At 60.5% G+C, this 15806-nt stretch overlaps 1 protein-coding gene across 8 annotated transcripts in view; it reads left to right on the plus strand.

Annotated features, from left to right (window-relative positions):
- The window catches only part of LDB3 (LIM domain binding 3), a 62585-nt gene that overhangs the window by 2056 nt on the left and 44723 nt on the right, over positions 1–15806 (plus strand). For 5 of the 8 annotated variants that reach the window (XM_012788018.3, XM_012788019.2, XM_012788022.2 and 2 more), the window contains exons 3-6: positions 7365–7516; positions 7832–7907; positions 13266–13288; positions 14292–14495. In XM_012788018.3, the coding sequence (XP_012643472.2) occupies positions 7365–7516; positions 7832–7907; positions 13266–13288; positions 14292–14495 (455 nt within the window). Of the gene's footprint in view, positions 1–7364; positions 7517–7831; positions 7908–9011; positions 9362–13265; positions 13289–14291; positions 14496–15806 lie in introns of all 8 variants that reach the window. The other 3 variants (XM_012788017.2, XM_012788020.2, XM_012788024.2) reach the window with 1 other exon arrangement.

Consider the following 15806-nt stretch of genomic DNA (forward strand, 5'->3'; position numbering starts at 1 on the left):
TGCCATCTGGCCCCAGCCAGCCAGGGGCTTAAATGGCAGCATAGAGGCCTTAAGCTAGATAACAGGAGGAATGTCCTGCAGGAGGGGGTGTATTGGGAGGTACTGGATCCAATGACTGGGGGGACTTTTAAAAATAGAACCTGAAGCTCAGGCAAGGCATCGGGGGATGGGTGTGATGGCCTCTCGGTTTCCTTCAGGGACACACCCCAAATCACCTAAGCAGGCTGGGCTGGCACTGGAGCCCTCCCGAGGACTTAGAGCCCCTTGACAAATTCCTCTGGCAGAGCCGCTGATGTCCTGGGCTCGGGCGTCCCAGGCTCGGTGCTGCTGGCCAGGCAGGCCCCGTGGACACAGTGCAAACAGGCGCTTGCGGGGCTGTGGCATTTCCTGCAGGGGCTCACAGGACTCTCCGCACCAGAAACATCCCCTCGGGGGATTCAGGGCCAGAGTTCTGGAGGAGCCCCACTCCCACACCAGCCCTCTCTGGCTTCCCAGCATGGGCCAGAGTGTCCGGGCCAGAGCCTGGGCTCCAGGGCGCCAGAGGCGGTGGCATTGTGATGAGGGGATCAGCAGAGGCAGAGCCTGCCCCTTCTCGGCGGGGTCCTGCCGCCCCAGGCACATCCCCTGTGAGCCCAGGAAGGTGGTCAGGCAGGCGGGCTGTGACCTTCGCCTCACTTCGGGCCCAGCAGACTGAGGCTCATGGGACAGAGGTGGCCTTGGGTGGAACTCCTGTCTGTGTCTCTTTGACTGGGGACTAGCAGAAAGGCACTGAGTAGGGCCTGTCCCCTGTCAGCTGTGGGCCGCCTGCAATGGCCCACAGCATCAACCCTGGGGTAGGGGCAGCCCAGCAAGGCCTCCCCTCGGTGGGTCTCAGCTCGAGGAGCACAGACAGGGGGGCTCAGGAGGGAGACCCCGGGAGTGAAGGGTGGAGGGAAGTGCCTTTATTTATCCTGGACAGGTGTGGCTGGGCCTGCAACATGAGCTGCCCTCTCACCCACCCTACGACCCTGCCACTTCTCCAGGAAGCGGGGAGGGTGGGAGCAGCCTGAGAAGGAGCAGCTCCAACGGCCCAGCCCCTACCCCTGCCGCAGCTGGCCAGAGGCTGGGGCCGTGGTCTGGGGCTTTGGTCCTCAGTGCCTGTTACAGCAGGCTTTATGGAAGAGGCATGTGCTTTTGTTTAGCTCTGCTACTCTCATGTCACCTTAGAAAAGTCAGTTTACCTGCTTGGCCTTTGTTCTCTCACCTTTAAAATGGAAATATTTGCACATGGGTGAGAGTGCTAGCAGGCACTGGTGGAAATGTTTCCCCTGCTGTCCCGGGCTGGCTGGGAGGCTGGGGGAGTGGTGTGGCCCGGCCTGGCCCAGAGCGCCGTCTCTCTGCTGGAGGGCCTCCAGCCCTAGGCCTCACCCAGCCCACCTCTGCCCTCCCTGGTGTTGGTTCCACTATTTACCAGACTCTCCCAGCTACAGTGGGACAGGGGGTCTCTGTCGGGGGTGGAGAGAGGGACAGGCTAAGACTATTCTGGGGTATCTGAGCCGGCAATTCCTGGAATTTCAAGGCTGCTGGAGCACAAAGTGCTGGTTTTTGGGCAGCGCTCAGCAGTGCTGACAGGCTGCGCTGTTTATAGCCCTACTGAAGGTCAGGCAGGCCGCCCGGGGCTCCCCCCAGCATCCATCTGTCAACAGGGGAAGATAGTGGCAGAGACCCACAGCTGGGAAATGCACTGTTAGAGGTCCCCCAGGCCAGGCCCTCCCTCTGTCCAGAGCCGTCTCTGACCCTGTGGGCTCCAAAGGGAGCAGTCTTGAGGCTGGCCGGGTCCTGGGGAGTGACCTCGGCCCTCAGAGGCCCCCGGGCAGGACATGAGGCAAGGACGGCTGCACGGCAGCCCCAGGTCCCCGCGCTGAAGGCACTGTGGGGCAGCCCAGCTCCCTGGGTCTCCTTCCCCTCTGCACGGCCCCCATCCAGGGGCTGCCCCTGACCCCAAGGGCCCCCATCCCCCACATAGAGCCCTCCCTCTCCCAAACACAGCTGCTCTGCCCCTTTGGGGCCAGGCTCCACCTCTACCCAGGATCATCCTAGGAGGCATGAAGTGGGCCTTGCTGGGGCCCCCCGAGAGCCAGTGCCCACGAGGGCATTTACTGGCCACTCTCGGGACACAGCTGGAGCCGTGGCCTGCACAGGAGGAGGAGAGCAGTGGGGACTCAGCAGGCCAGGGCGAGCGTGGGCAGCTGCACGGGAGGCCAGGCCCACATGCTGTAGACACAGGGGGGTTGTTGGCATGTGTGCGGGGGGCGCCAAAGGCAGATAGCTTTGTGTGAGGGCGGGGAGATAGCAGGGGCAGGACCTATAGGTCACTTCTTGGAGAAGTCTGGAGGCAAGGAAGGGACAGGAAGGAGCACAGCAGGAGCCAGTTGGAGCCTGGAAGGTGGGAAAGGCCATGTGAGCATGGAAGAGACTCCGAGGCATGGAAGGGACTCTGGCTCATTCATTGGCCAGAGGGAGACAGGAGGGTGAGGGATGGGGCAAGGCCCCAGGGGCGACTGGAGGGGAAAGTAATTTAATCCTACGATATTACAATGCACTTAGGGCTCCCCAGGGGTGGTCAGCCTCAGAGAGTGGGAGGGGGAGCTGCTGGAAGCTGCCCCATCCTGAGCATCGGCTGACTGCCCTCAGCACCCGCCCGCCACACCTGCACTGGCAGATCTAAAAGGGGCCTGTCTGATTTGGAGCACAGGAGTGGTGGCTGGAGACTTCTGCAGAGCCCAGCTGCCCTACCGGCTGCCGGCGACCTGGGAATAGGAGCCGAGGGCATGGGTGCGCCCAGAGCCCGGGCTGGCACCTCATCTCCCTGGGACCCTGGACAGCACTTTTCTCCCCTCCCCCCTTGTCCCCTCTAGGGACACAGGCTGGCTCAGAACTGGTCAGTCAGGGCTGGCCCCTCACCCTCCACCCTCTGCCAGCTCCGGATCTTGTTTCCTATGGAGCCCGGGGACGTGGCCTGCCAGTCTCAGCCCCACTGGCACCATCTGAGGATAGCACTTGCGCTTCCTTGGTTTGGAGCTCCCCTGAAACTTTCTCAGCTCCACACCCTTCTTGTATAATACCCTATTTAATAATGTAATCCCCATGACAATCCCAAGAGAAAGGCACTGTGGCTCTTTTGACACTCGAGGGCTCGGAGGCTGGCACTGCAGCCTGGAGTCTGGCTCATACCAAAGTCTGTGCTCCTGCTACGCTCCCCCCGAGGCACATGCAGGTGGCTCTGGCACCAGCTCTCCCTGGGCCACCCTAAGGATTCCTCTGGGACACCCTAAGACTCGTCTCAGCAAGGCAGAAGGGCTCCCGGGGGCCAAGTGGCCAATCCTGGTTTCCAAACACCTGGAGCCTGCCTCGGCACACTGGAGACAGGAGCTCGGTGTCCCCACCCTGAGGCTGCTCTAGGCTCTGCCCAGGGTGGGGTTCCCAGTTGAGAGAGGGCCATTAGCTGGACAAGACTGAAAAGTGGGAATGAAACACTCATTCAGAAGAGGCATTTAAATGCTCAAAAGGAAAAAGAAAGATCTAAAAAAACAACCCTTCAAGGATTTGGGTGCTTTGGGTCATTTCTGGGACATAGCAAACAGAGAGAGGAGGAGTTTGTCTGACTCTGTCAGAGACATGGAAAGATTATGCCTGTACTACAGTCTTCATGAGATCTGGGCTCGGGCAAGGGTCCGAGGGTGCCCACTCCCACCCCTGCCCTGGCCTGCCCTGGCCAGGGTGGGCTGCTCCTGCAGAGGAGGGAGGGCATCTGATGGCCCTGGGTCATCCTTAGGGTCCTTGCCTCCATCCCACCTAGAGCGCCTCCCTGTAAGAGGCTATCAGCACCCCAGCCCCCACCCTGAGGGGTGTGGGCCCCACTCAGGGCGGCCAAAGGCCAGGCGGGCAGAGCTCTGACGAGCAGCACAGCTGCAGGGCAGGGTGCCAGCGGCAGGCAGGACTCAGCTCGCAGCTCCCTCTGGGAGGTCTGGCCACTGACCGGGTGCCAGGAGCCGGAGCTGTCCCCAGGAGCAAGGATCACCCCAGGCCACACCTGAGAATGAGGGGGACCCAGGCAGGACCCGGCAAGGGGAAGTGCCAGAGGCCCAGCGGAAAGGACCGGCCCATGACTGAGGGAGAAAGACTGTGGCAAGCCCTGATCTGGGCCCGGCCTCTCTTGGCTGTCATTCTGGTGCCCTTGCTCACGCTGTCACCATGAGCCTCTGGGCACAACTCCCGTCCTTCCTGACAGTGTCCCCTCTGTGGCCACAGGCCCCAACCTTCTGCAGCAGCCCACCCAGCTCCCTGCTGCAGGGTGACGGCCCCTGTAGATGAGTAGAAGCACCTGGGGTGTCCTGCTGTGGGGAGCCTTGCTGTGGCGGTGTCCCGCCCTGCGGGTGTCCTGCCCCAGGGGTGTCCCGCCCCAGGGTGTCCTGCTGTGGGGAGCCTTGCTGTGGTGGTGTCCCGCCCCGGGGGTGTCCTGCCCCGGGGGTGTCCCGCCCCGGGGTGTCCTGCTGTGGGGAGCCTTGCTGTGGTGGTGTCCCGCCCCGGGGGTGTCCTGCCCCGGGGGTGTCCCGCCCCGGGGTGTCCTGCTGTGGGGAGCCTTGCTGTGGTGGTGTCCCGCCCCGGGGGTGTCCTGCTGTGGGGAGCCTTGCTGTGGGAGTATCCCGGCGTGGGGGTGTCCCGCCCCGGGGGTGTCCTGCTGTGGGGAGCCTTGCTGTGGGAATATCCCGGCGTGGGGGTGTCCCGCCCCGGGGGTGTCCTGCTGTGGGGAGCCTTGCTGTGGGAGTATCCCGGCGTGGGGGTGTCCCGCCCCGGGGGTGTCCTGCTGTGGGGAGCCTTGCTGTGGGAGTATCCCGGCGTGGGGGTGTCCTGCCCCGGGGGAGCCCCAGGGGCCGTTCACTAGAACGGTGCAGGCAACCACTGCAAAACTCAGCCCGAACGCAAGCACGCCGGGCGCCGGGCTTTCTCCGAAACGCCCGACAGGAGCCCGGAGGACTGCACAGCACGCAGAGGGCGAGGGCCGCCTGTGGTGGAGCAGGTCGAGGGAGGGAGATGTCACGGAACAACCGTGGCGGTGGGTACCTGGGCGTTCACTTTCGGGTTCTTTCAACTTTTACAGTTTGAAAATGCCTGTAGTAAAATGTCGGAGCTGACAGCCCTGCACGGGGAGCGGGGGCGGGGCAGGGCACTTTCCGAGACAGCTCAGCTGGCCCTCGCGAGGCCCTTCGGGCCAGAACAGTGTTGTTCTCCCTCAACGTTGTTGTTTTTTACCCTTTGCCCACCCTCTACACTCAAAGACAGCAACGCACTCCTGACTTTAGTAGAGGCTCCCTGTGGCTGTGAATTTGGGGATGGGGCCGTGTGTATTTTGAGAAATCTCAGTAACTCCAAGATGCCCCCATGGAGCCTGGCGTGCAGGCTGCACTTCAGAAGCCAGTTGCTGTGGCTTCCTGACAGTCCAGGCATTTGTTTCTCTTGCCTCATCTCAGCAAATTCGGGGGCTGGGGGAGGGATGCTCTTGGCACAAGGTGGCCAGTATTTAAGAGGGCACCACAGCCCCTAGGGCCGAAACATCAGCTTAATGGCAATTGGAGAGGGCTGTCCTGGTCTTGCTGGTATCACCCACATGTGTAGGGCAGTGTTGCTGTGACTGGTAATGCAGTCACTTGGAACAATTTAGTTCCTGACCCCCCATAGAGCCCATCTGGGAATGGACTGGAGACTAGTGACTGTAGGGTACCCTGGTTTGAAAGGGGGTTCCTTGTGAGGGGCTTGGCAGAAGGCTTCTGTCCATGTGTGTAAGCCCAGGGCCTGGCCAGAGGCCCACCCAGGCTTGGCACCTGGAGCAAGGAACCGTCCCCAGGTCCTTTCTAGGCTCCTTCTAGGACAGTTCTCAGGCCCTGGCCAAAATATGGCTTCTACCAGCATTAGGAGCTGGCCTTGTCCCTGGGTTATAGCCAGAAAGGTGACTGGGATGCGCCCAGAGAAGCCAGAAGAACTGGCTGGTGGGCGAGTTGGGACAGCAAAGCCAAGGGACACCCTCCAGCCACAGCTTGGAGGAGCTCCAGAACCACCTCTTTCCTGTGACGTCCCTGGGGGTGGGGCCTGCATGGCATTCCTCGTGATGTCACAGTGAGGGGGCTCCAACATGATGTGGTGGGGTCAGGCCACGAGATCGTTCACTGTGCTATCAGCAGTGCCGGGCATTCCATGCAATGTCGGGGAGGGGAGGGCAGGAGTCTCCCTGACACTCCATGAGGCATCTTTAAGGGTGGGGCTGCTAATGTCACTAGGGACAGACCATCAAGCCATTTTAGGTGATGTCACTAGGCCCTGTGGAATTTTGCTTCTCGTATGACATCACTGTGGGTGGGCCTATTGCTGGAGGCCAGGCATGCAGAATTTGGCATTGTGCGTTATATCATTGGGAGTGGCTTCCCAAATAATGTCCCAAGAGTGTGACCCTCCTGAGATCTTATGGGAAGTTCCCAGGGTGGCATCTCAATGGCATTCTGTATGGGGCCTCCAGACTCTGACATCCTGTGATGTCATCAGGATGCAGGATTTGGAAACTGGCCCCCATACTGTCACTTTCCCTTTTGGTGAAGTGGCTACAGAGCCCTAAGCCCTACCCCACTTCCCAGCTGACCTTGCTCATCCAGGCAGGGTTGTCCGCTCCTTCTGCCCTCTGCACACCTGCCATGGTAGCACGAAGTACCTGAAACTAGGGCATTTTTGTGCGGGTGCTTGTATCCTGCCCACTGGCCTGGTAGTGTCTCTGGGGTGGTGCTGAGTCTGAGCTCCTGCATCTCCCTTGCTCCATGGTTTTGAAGAGTGCAGGGACTCAGTAGGCTAACCAGTGTTACAAACAGCCCCCAAATCTTAATGACTTAGCACAAGGAAACTGTCTTACTCATGCAATGTCCAATACAGGGCTCCTTAATGATCTCTCCTCCAAGCAGTGACTCCAGGATCCAGGCCCCTTCCAGTTAGCAGTTTAGCTGCCATCCTCTCCATCCTCTGAGTCCCGTCAGCCAACAAACAGAGTGCAGGTCGCAAGGATGGCTGCTAGGGGCAGACCTGGAAGTGGCAAGCGCTGTTCCCACCCTCATTCCACTGGCCAGAGCTAGTCCCATGGCTACAGTTAGATGTGAAGTGCTAGGACATGTGGTGGCTGTGTGCCAGGAAGAGGAGCCAGGTTTGGTGAGAGCTGCTGCTGGCCATAGTGAATGAAAGACAAAATGATGGCCTCCACCAGATGTCTGCACGTGACTCTTCCCTAAGGACTGGCCCATCCTCAGGACCGCCTCTTCATGCTCACCCCCCTTCTCCTGTCCAATCAGATCACTCCAGGCAGCAAGGCAGCCGAGTCCCAGATCAGCCAGGGTGACCTTGTGGTGGCCATCGACGGCGTCAACACAGACACCATGACCCACCTGGAGGCTCAGAACAAGATCAAGTCTGCCAGCTACAACCTGAGCCTCACCCTGCAGAAGTAGGTGGGAGCTCTCCAGAGCCCGGGGCACGGGCGCTGGCGGGGGGCGGCCAAAGGAGGGGTTGTCCCATAGCAACTGCATGGCAGCCCTGTGCTGCAGAGCCATGCAGGAAGGTAAGGACAGCCCTGGCTCAGGTCCACGGGGCTGACCAAAGCACCCAGGGGCCGTGATTCTCCATCCTGGTCAGACCAGTGCCTTCTTGAGGGGACCCAGACCTGGCTCCCTCTTGCTCTCCTCTCGCCAGCCCTGCCCAAGCAGGAGCTCCTGGCCTCAGGGGACACTTCCTCACTTGGTCCCATTTTTGGTTTCTCCAGGTCGAAGCGTCCCATTGCCATCTCTACAACAGCACCCCCAGTCCAGTCCCCTCTGCCGGTGATCCCCCACCAGAAGGTAGGTGCTGACTGCCAGTGACGGGTCCGCTCTCAGCCGTGGTTCCTGGACTGCAGCCCGTGGCCTGCCTGCCTGACCCCTGGCCTGCTCCATGTCTGCTCCTGCGTGGCTGACCGTGGGGAAGTGGGCGGGCCCTCGGGAGAGGCGTTCAAGCCCCCCATGAAACCTGAGTGTGCGAGAAACCAGCTTGGGCAGCAGTCGTCTCAGCGGAGGGGTCAGCCTCCTGGCCAGGCAGGGGACAAGCTTCCAGAAGGCTCTCACCTTCATCTACCCGAGGGGCATGGGGTGGGGTGACTGGCCAAGGCCCCAGCTTGAGCCAACCACCCCAGGAGGAGCTCCCAGGCAAGAGGGGCCTGCTGGGCCTCAGTGTCTCCTCCACACAGGATTGCTTCCTCTGATTTCCACTTCCCTGCCTGCCCTCCCCACTGCACAGCCCTACAGCCCGGCACACGTGCTGGCGGTGGCCTTAGATGCAGGCGTGGGGGAAGCGGTGCGCTGGTTCCAGAACTCACTCTGTGCCCGGCCCTTCCCAAGCTCACGCTGAGCATCTCGACCCGAGGCCCCAAAGCACAGGAGGCCCAGCCTTCTCGCCCCCAGCCACTCCCCCTGTGTGGCCTCAGGCTGACCCCCGCTGTCCAGTGAGGCAGATTGGGCAGGGCGAGGAGAGGGAAGAAGAGGCTGACAAGGGCGGGTGGGTCACAGACCCGGGGAGTGGCAGAGGGCCGCTTGGGAGATGCTCGCAGAGGTGGACAGAGAGGCTCAGTGCCAGCCACCTGCTTCCCTGGCCTCCCCTCCTGCACCCCCACCCCTCCTGCCACAGCCGGCCTCAGGATGGAGGGGACCCCTGGGGCCGGCAGGCTTGCCTTGGCTTCTGTGCAGGGCTTTGCGATCTGCTCAGCTGCCAGCCTCCAGGCCCGGAGCCGTGAGCCTCCCCGACTCCTGCAATACCCGGCCCCTCCAGGTGCCCCGTCCAGGTGCTCCGGGCAGAGCGGGCCAGGTGCTCATGCTAACATATCTGTTTCAGGTCCACGCGGAAGCACTGAGACATGTGTGGCCTCTAACTACTCTCTTCTCTCTCCCCTGCATGGCGCTGCTCTGTGCCAGGACCCTGCTCTGGACATGAACGGCAGCTTGGCGGCACCCAGCCCCAGCCCCGAGGCCAGGGCCGGCCCGGGCAGCCCAGGCACCCCGGAGCTCAGGCCCAGCTTTAGCCCTGCCTTCTCCCAGCCCTGCACCTTCTCCTCACTTACGGAGGCTTCTGATCCCGGCCCTCCACGGGCCAGCCCGGAGGGGGCCCGGGACCCACTGGGCCCAAAAGTCCTACGGGGCTCGAGCCAGCCGAGGCAGTATAACAACCCCATTGGCCTGTACTCGGCAGAGACCCTGAGGGAGATGGCTCAGATGTACCAGATGAGCCTCCGAGGGAAGGCCTTGGGTGCCGGACTCCCAGGAGGGTAGGTAACGGGCATGCAGCTCACCAGTGGTGGTCTGGGGCCACCTGGGTCCTCAGTGCTTGGCAGCGTCCTGGTCAGGTGGTCAGAGCAAGGAGCTGGCCCTAATCCAGCCAGGCCCCGTCCCGGGAGGCAGTGCAAGCTCAGAGCAATGCAAGCAATGATCCTACTAACGTTTACCTTGAGCTGAGCAGGTCTTTGTTTCACATGACCACCCTGGGGTGACATGTCAGATTTTGCAGAGGAAGAAACTGAGGCTCAGAGAAGGTTAAGTCACGGTCCAGTTGTCCAGCTGCTAAGTGGCCAAGCCAGGCCTGAGTGCAGGAGACTGACTTCCAAAACTTTTACACCAGGACACCCCTTTTAGGAGCTATGGGACAAGGAGACAGGCTGGTCCCCAGCCCTCTGGGAGCACTGAGGCAGGAGCAGAGAATAGTTAGAGAGGGGGAAGGGCAAGTTCTCTGGGACGGGGAGTAGTCTGGGAAGGCTGCCTAGATGAGGCAGTGCCTGAGCTGTGTACAGAGACTTGGCAATGGCGGGAGGGACTGGGCTTGCAGGACTGACCCTGGCCAGGGTGGGGCAGCAGGGAAGCAGGCCCCCAAGGAGAAAAGGGCTGGAGAGAAGAACAGCAGCCATGCCCCCCGCAGTCTAGCTGTTGGGACTCCACAAGCGCAGAAGTTAGAAGGACAGGAGCTGGGCCATCGTGGGGAGGGCTGAGGGAAGGCAGCCCCACACTGAGGAGGTATTAGCTTCCAAGCATTTCGCATTTGATATCTCATTTTAACTTCCACTATTGCCCTGCGCAGTCAGCCCGGTTATCTCTAGATGCTAAAGGCAGAGCAGGCTGATTAAGGCACTAGAGCAGCGGTCCTCAAAGTTTTTAAACAGGGCCAGTTCACTGTCCCTCAGACCGTTGGAGAGTGCGCACTGTGGGCCCGGGACCAGTCAGCTGCTAAGCAGGACAGGCAGCGGTGGCGGCAAAAACATCCGGTGGGTCGGATAAATGTCCAAGGGGGGCGGCATGTGGCCCGAGGACCGTAGTTTGAGAACGCCTGCACTAGAGCCTAGTGGTTTGGGCTCCTCATTTGCACGGTGGGAGGAATCACACTGTCCCGCCTTGGGATTCAGGGGATGATAAAGAAGACCACACGTGTAAAGCACTGGGTTCTGTTCTGTCATAACTCAATGCATGGCACCTGGGATCGTCACTGCCTGCAGTCGCCAGCTAGTGTGCAGAAGAGTCAAAGGCAGGACCTGGCCAGTCTGACCCAAGCCCACACCTTCCCTTTGCCTCGACTGCAGAAAGCACCTGTGCCCCACCAGGCCACTGCTCGCTGGAGATCCCCAGCTCCCCAGCTCCTCTGCTCTCTCTGGGATCCTGAGTGGAGCTGGGCTTCCCTGGCCAAGGTGGCAGAGCCACTGATACCCTTTGCTGGGTTTCCCAGCAAAGGGCTTTTGTCAGAAAACTCAGGGAATGGTAGAACAGAGAAGGCCTCTTTGCCCTAACTCTGTTGGGCTGTAGGTCTTCCTGGTACTTTCTGGAACCAGCCCCAGGTGGGGAGGTTGGCCTCTGGTGGCCTGGGACACCCAGGAGGACCAGCTGCAGTGATGATTAGTGGCTCCCTCTACTGAGCCTTCACTCTGGGCTGGGGGCCAGCTAACAGGCCACATGCTTTAACTCTCAGCAACTCTATCTAACACAACTCTCTCAGCAACCCAGAAGTGAGCTTTATTTCCCTCATCATACAACTGGAAAATAGAAGCTCAGAGAGGACAATTTGCCCAAGGTCACACAGCTACTAAGTGGCAAATAGGACTGGTACCCAGGTCAGTCTGACTCCACCCTGCACTGAGACAGGGACCTAACTACCTGCTCAGGGAAGTCAGGGGCCAGCCCACCCCTACTTCCCATGTCTCCTGAGGTGCCCTCCTGTTGGCTGGCACAGGGGCAGAACCTGACAAATATGTAAATTATTACCTGTCACTCAGAGCAGCAGAGTCCAGCAGTTTCCTCCAGGGGACAATAGGCTAGGGGAGGGAGTGCCCTGGGTGCTTCATCCAAAGTAAAAGCCGATGCTGCTGTCCTAGGGCAGTGTTGGCAGGAGGGGCTACAGCCTCTGACCTGGCTAGCCCAGGGTAGCCTCTGCTGGGCTGAGGCCACCACTTTTGCTAAGTGTCTAACTGCTCGCAGACAGCAGTGTCTGCAAGTGCTAATGCTGGTGTCTGTCCATTATCCCAAGCTGAGGGCTTAGTCGGCACGGTCCACCTGTGTGGTGAGCACCACCATCCCAATTTAATGAATGAGGAAACTGAGGCTGAGACAGGTGGGTAAGTTGCCCAGAGTCCCAGTTCTAGGAAGACGCAAGGTCAGGATTTGAACTCTGTCCTGTCTGGCTCCGAAAAGAAGCCCCTTCCCCTACTCTCTCCCCTGGGCAGCTTGCAGTGCAATTTTTTGGCAGCTTATATCCTCTCGGAAGGGGTGGAAAGGGACAGATGGGGTAAAGGTCCTGGCTCTGCAGCCCCCTTCTCATCCCCTCTGGGGCTGGCATTGAAGGACAGCATCCCTCGGGCCACTCAGTGTGAGGGCCCCTGGGCAGGTCTCACATCTTGGGCTCATCTTCCCTAAGACTTGGGCACTGGCCCTTCTCTGAGATGTGTCTGCTGCAGTCATCCCTGCAGCAGGGGAGGGGAAGGCTGAGCTGGGGGCAGGAATCAAGGCCAAAGAAGGAGCTGGCAGCCCCCACCCCCCAGGCCAACACTGCCCTCTGCAGGGGCACTGGGCTGGTCAGGGCAAGAGCTGACCCTGCAGCTGTCAGCACTGGCCAAAAATGGAGAAGGAATGATGCTCCATGCCGGCCCTTTCCTAATATAGCACCACTTGCAGCTATTTTGAGCCTGAAAGGACAGAGGGAATTTTATCAGCTCTAGGAGGGTGGCGGGTCTGGGGCCGTGCAAGGCCACCACACAGCCCCCGGGGGCCAGGGATCCTTGACTTTAGCTCGGCTCCCCAGGGTTCTGGTCATGAGACAACCAGGGCCAGGCCACCTCAGGCCCTGACTTCCTGACCCTGAGCCCATGTCGAGCAGATCCAGGAAGGTGGCAGGGTTTGGGGACAGAGCCCATCACCTTCCACACTGTCTCCCTCTCTCGCTTCACACAGGGCCACTGGCCACAGGGTCTGCCGCTGCAGGGAACATGCACCTAAAGAAATGTGATATAGACGATGCTTCCCCCAAGGAGACCATGCTCCAGGAAGTTCGCTCTCAGATGAGAGTGAGGGTAGGGTCCCTCCATGGCGTCCAAGCTAGGCTGCCTCGGCTGGGGGCTTTGCTGCAGCAAACCTTGGACTCACACTTCTCCTTGAGCCTCCTTAGTCCTCCTTCCTGCCTCATGCCTAGTCCACAGGCCTTTAGGAGTGGTCCCTGGGGACTGCGCCCCTCCCCACTTCTGTACCCCAGGAGGAGATGCCAGGGCTGCCTGCCCCTCTTCTGGGAGAGAGAGCAGCTGGGGGCTGCAGGTAACACTGCCGCCTACCCCACCCCCAGCAGGAGGCACCTCGGCTGGGCCCTCTCCATCGCAGCCACTGCTGGTCCTGTCCCCACCCCCAGCTTCCTCTCCAGGGCCTATAGCTGGGCCGAATGTGGGGGATTCATGTACACAGTGTGAATGCCCAAGAAGATGACCCGTTTCCCTGGCAGAGCTGAGGGCGCTGGGGGCCGCCGAGGGGGAAACACTGCTGTGTCGCGTCCGGACTCTGAGCTTTCTCCCCTCCTCACTCCTGACTCTCCCACCCAGCGCCGTTCTGCCTCCATAATGACCAGTCTGAGGATGGTCCCCGTGCTCACACCGCCCCGGCACGAGCCTTGTTCTGACCACCTTGTCTTCTTTGCCCTTCTCTCCTCCCCAGGTGGTAGCCAACTCTCCAGCCAAGTTAGTATCGAAGGACAGCATGTGTGTGCGCTTGCGTGCCGCCCCCAGCATGCGTCTGCGCGCCCGGCGTGGACAGCGTGTGCTGCGGCATGTGTGTGCCTGTGTGCACGTGTGATCTGCGCTCCTCGGGGAGCCTGCATGTGTGTGAAGCTGGAGTGTGGAGCGGAGGCGTTTTGGGGGTGGGTGTGGGGGCTCCATCCGATGGTTCCAATTCCGATCCCGATTTCCTGCTGCAGCTGCTTAAGACTCGCAGGCTGGCTGGGGGGGCGGGGGTGCTGCCACCGGGCCCAGGCGAGCCTGAAGACTTTTCTGTCCCGGCGGGACCCCTCAGAAGGGCTCCTGACCTTGTCTTTGCCTGGGGGCACATGTATCCGTCGGAGGGAAGAGCCTCCCATGTGTAGAGGCTGGCGGGACACACAGCAAGCTGGACTCAAGGGCCCTGGGCCGCGGAGCCCTCTCTGAGGAAGAAACGCCTGCGCTGAAGCATCCGGAATAGCAGAGCCCCAGGCCGCTGAGGGGGTGGCCTGCAGGATGGCCCCCTTCTTGGAGGAACGTCTCAGAACTCCTGTGGGTGCCCAGTGGGGCTGCTTCTCACCTTCGGGGTGTTTTGGACTCAGCTTGGGCTGCTGCTGCCTCTCACACGTGGCCCCGCACGTGTCGCCGACCCCCAGGCCCCGCTTCCCCTGCTGTGTGTGTGGAGATCTCTCCAGGCCTGGCCTGCCCTGCGCACCCGGGGAGGCAGCTCCGCTGAGCCAGGCCCTGCAGGGGACCGGGGAAAGCCTCCCCTCCCGCAGGGGCTCTGCGGAGGTGCTGAGGATTTTCCTGACCAGACCCAGCCCACCCACAGCCGGGCCTCGGGTAGCCTGTGTGCCATCAGGGCCGCAGCCTTGGGAGATCTCTCGACACCCTCCAGCAGCAGCCCTTGCCTTGACCGCCTGTGTAACCACCTCCTGTTGCCCTTTTCTCCTCCCCCTCCCTGCCGTCCTCGCGCGCCCCTCCCCAGCGCCGACTACCAGGAACGCTTCAACCCCAACGCCCTGAAGGACTCGGCCCTGTCCACCCACAAGCCCATTGAGGTGAAGGGGCTGGGCGGCAAGGCCACCATCATCCACGCGCAGTACAACACGCCCATCAGCATGTACTCTCAGGACGCCATCATGGACGCCATCGCCGGGCAGGCCCAGGCCCAGGGCAGCGACTTCAGCGGGTAAGCGACTCCCCTCCTCCGCCGTCCGGGGCTCATCGTCCGCAGAGCCCGGGGACCAGGCCATCGGGACCAGCCTCCTTCCCTCACCCTGGACCTCCTGGGGCACGGGCCCTTGGAGCGGAGCCAGCCTTCGCCAGGGCCTTCCGGAACGTGGCTGTCCTCTCTTCAGAACTGTCTCACGGTCAGCCTTAGGAGAAGGGTGGCGAAACGCAGAATGCGGTGGTTCCTCAAAGTGCTTTTCACAGCCTCTGCACTTTCCCAGGCTCCGTGACGGGCTGGCTTAGGAAGAGACTTCTGCCATCGTCTTAACAAGGGACCTCTCACAGCTGGGCCTCTTTGCAGGGGGCGGTGCAGTGTTCTTCCTGCAATGACAGTCAATTCAATACCTGGCTGGGTTTCTGGTTTGGGACGGCGCCTGGGCCTAACCATCGGTTGATGTTGTTGGCAGTCAGTCCCACCGATGGGCACCTCCTCCTCCTCTTGGTCCCAGGAAGCCCGGCCGGCCTCAGAGCAGTTGTATTTCAGAAATCTTGGTTCCAGGAATTTTCCCTTTAGCTATGACTGGGGAATTGGAGGGTTGAGTTAGGAAAGAGTTGGCTATAAATCATTCGTGGATGAAAAATGCTAATACTGCAAACATTAACAGGACCTCTCTCTGTCTCCCTCTTTCTCCCTGTCTCTCTCTCTGTCCTCCTCCTTCTTTCTCTCTCTCTCTGTTGTCTCTCTTTCTTGCACACACACGTGTACACACACAGTGCCTTACTGTTTTCTGCTTGGGAATACCATAGTGTTGACTGGAACTGGCTGGTTATCTCTTTGGGCAACATCTTATCCCTGGGTCAGGATCCCCAACAAGTCAAGGCAAAAAGTCTTAAAATCACAGCTGTACATTTTTTCTGAAGCTAGGAAGACAGATGTTATAAGAGGGCTAGAGGGGTTAAAAAGTCACAGATAACCCCGACAGTGCTTGGCCTTTCCTGAGCCCAGCCCCTGTGGCCATGGTGTGCGTACAGGTTGAAAGGGCAGGCTCCAGAGGCCAAAGGTCGAAGGCTGGTATGGCCTTCCTGGGCTCCCTGGTCCTGGGGAGCCTGGTGCCTTCTCGGGGCCGCAGTACTGGCTTAGGGCCACCAGGGGGCAGAGGTCACCTGTCCCGGAGCTGCGCGTCGCAAACCCCAGCTTGGGGCTGCTGGCTTTGCTTAACTCCAGGCAATGTTGTTTTATTTAATTCCATCATTTAAAGCAGAAAATATGACCATGCAAGTTTAAAAACACAGCCATTAGCTCATGTGTACCCAGAAAAACAAGGCTGCC

This window comes from Microcebus murinus, chromosome 14 (assembly GCF_040939455.1).
Source record: "Microcebus murinus isolate Inina chromosome 14, M.murinus_Inina_mat1.0, whole genome shotgun sequence".
NCBI lineage: Eukaryota > Metazoa > Chordata > Mammalia > Primates > Cheirogaleidae > Microcebus > Microcebus murinus.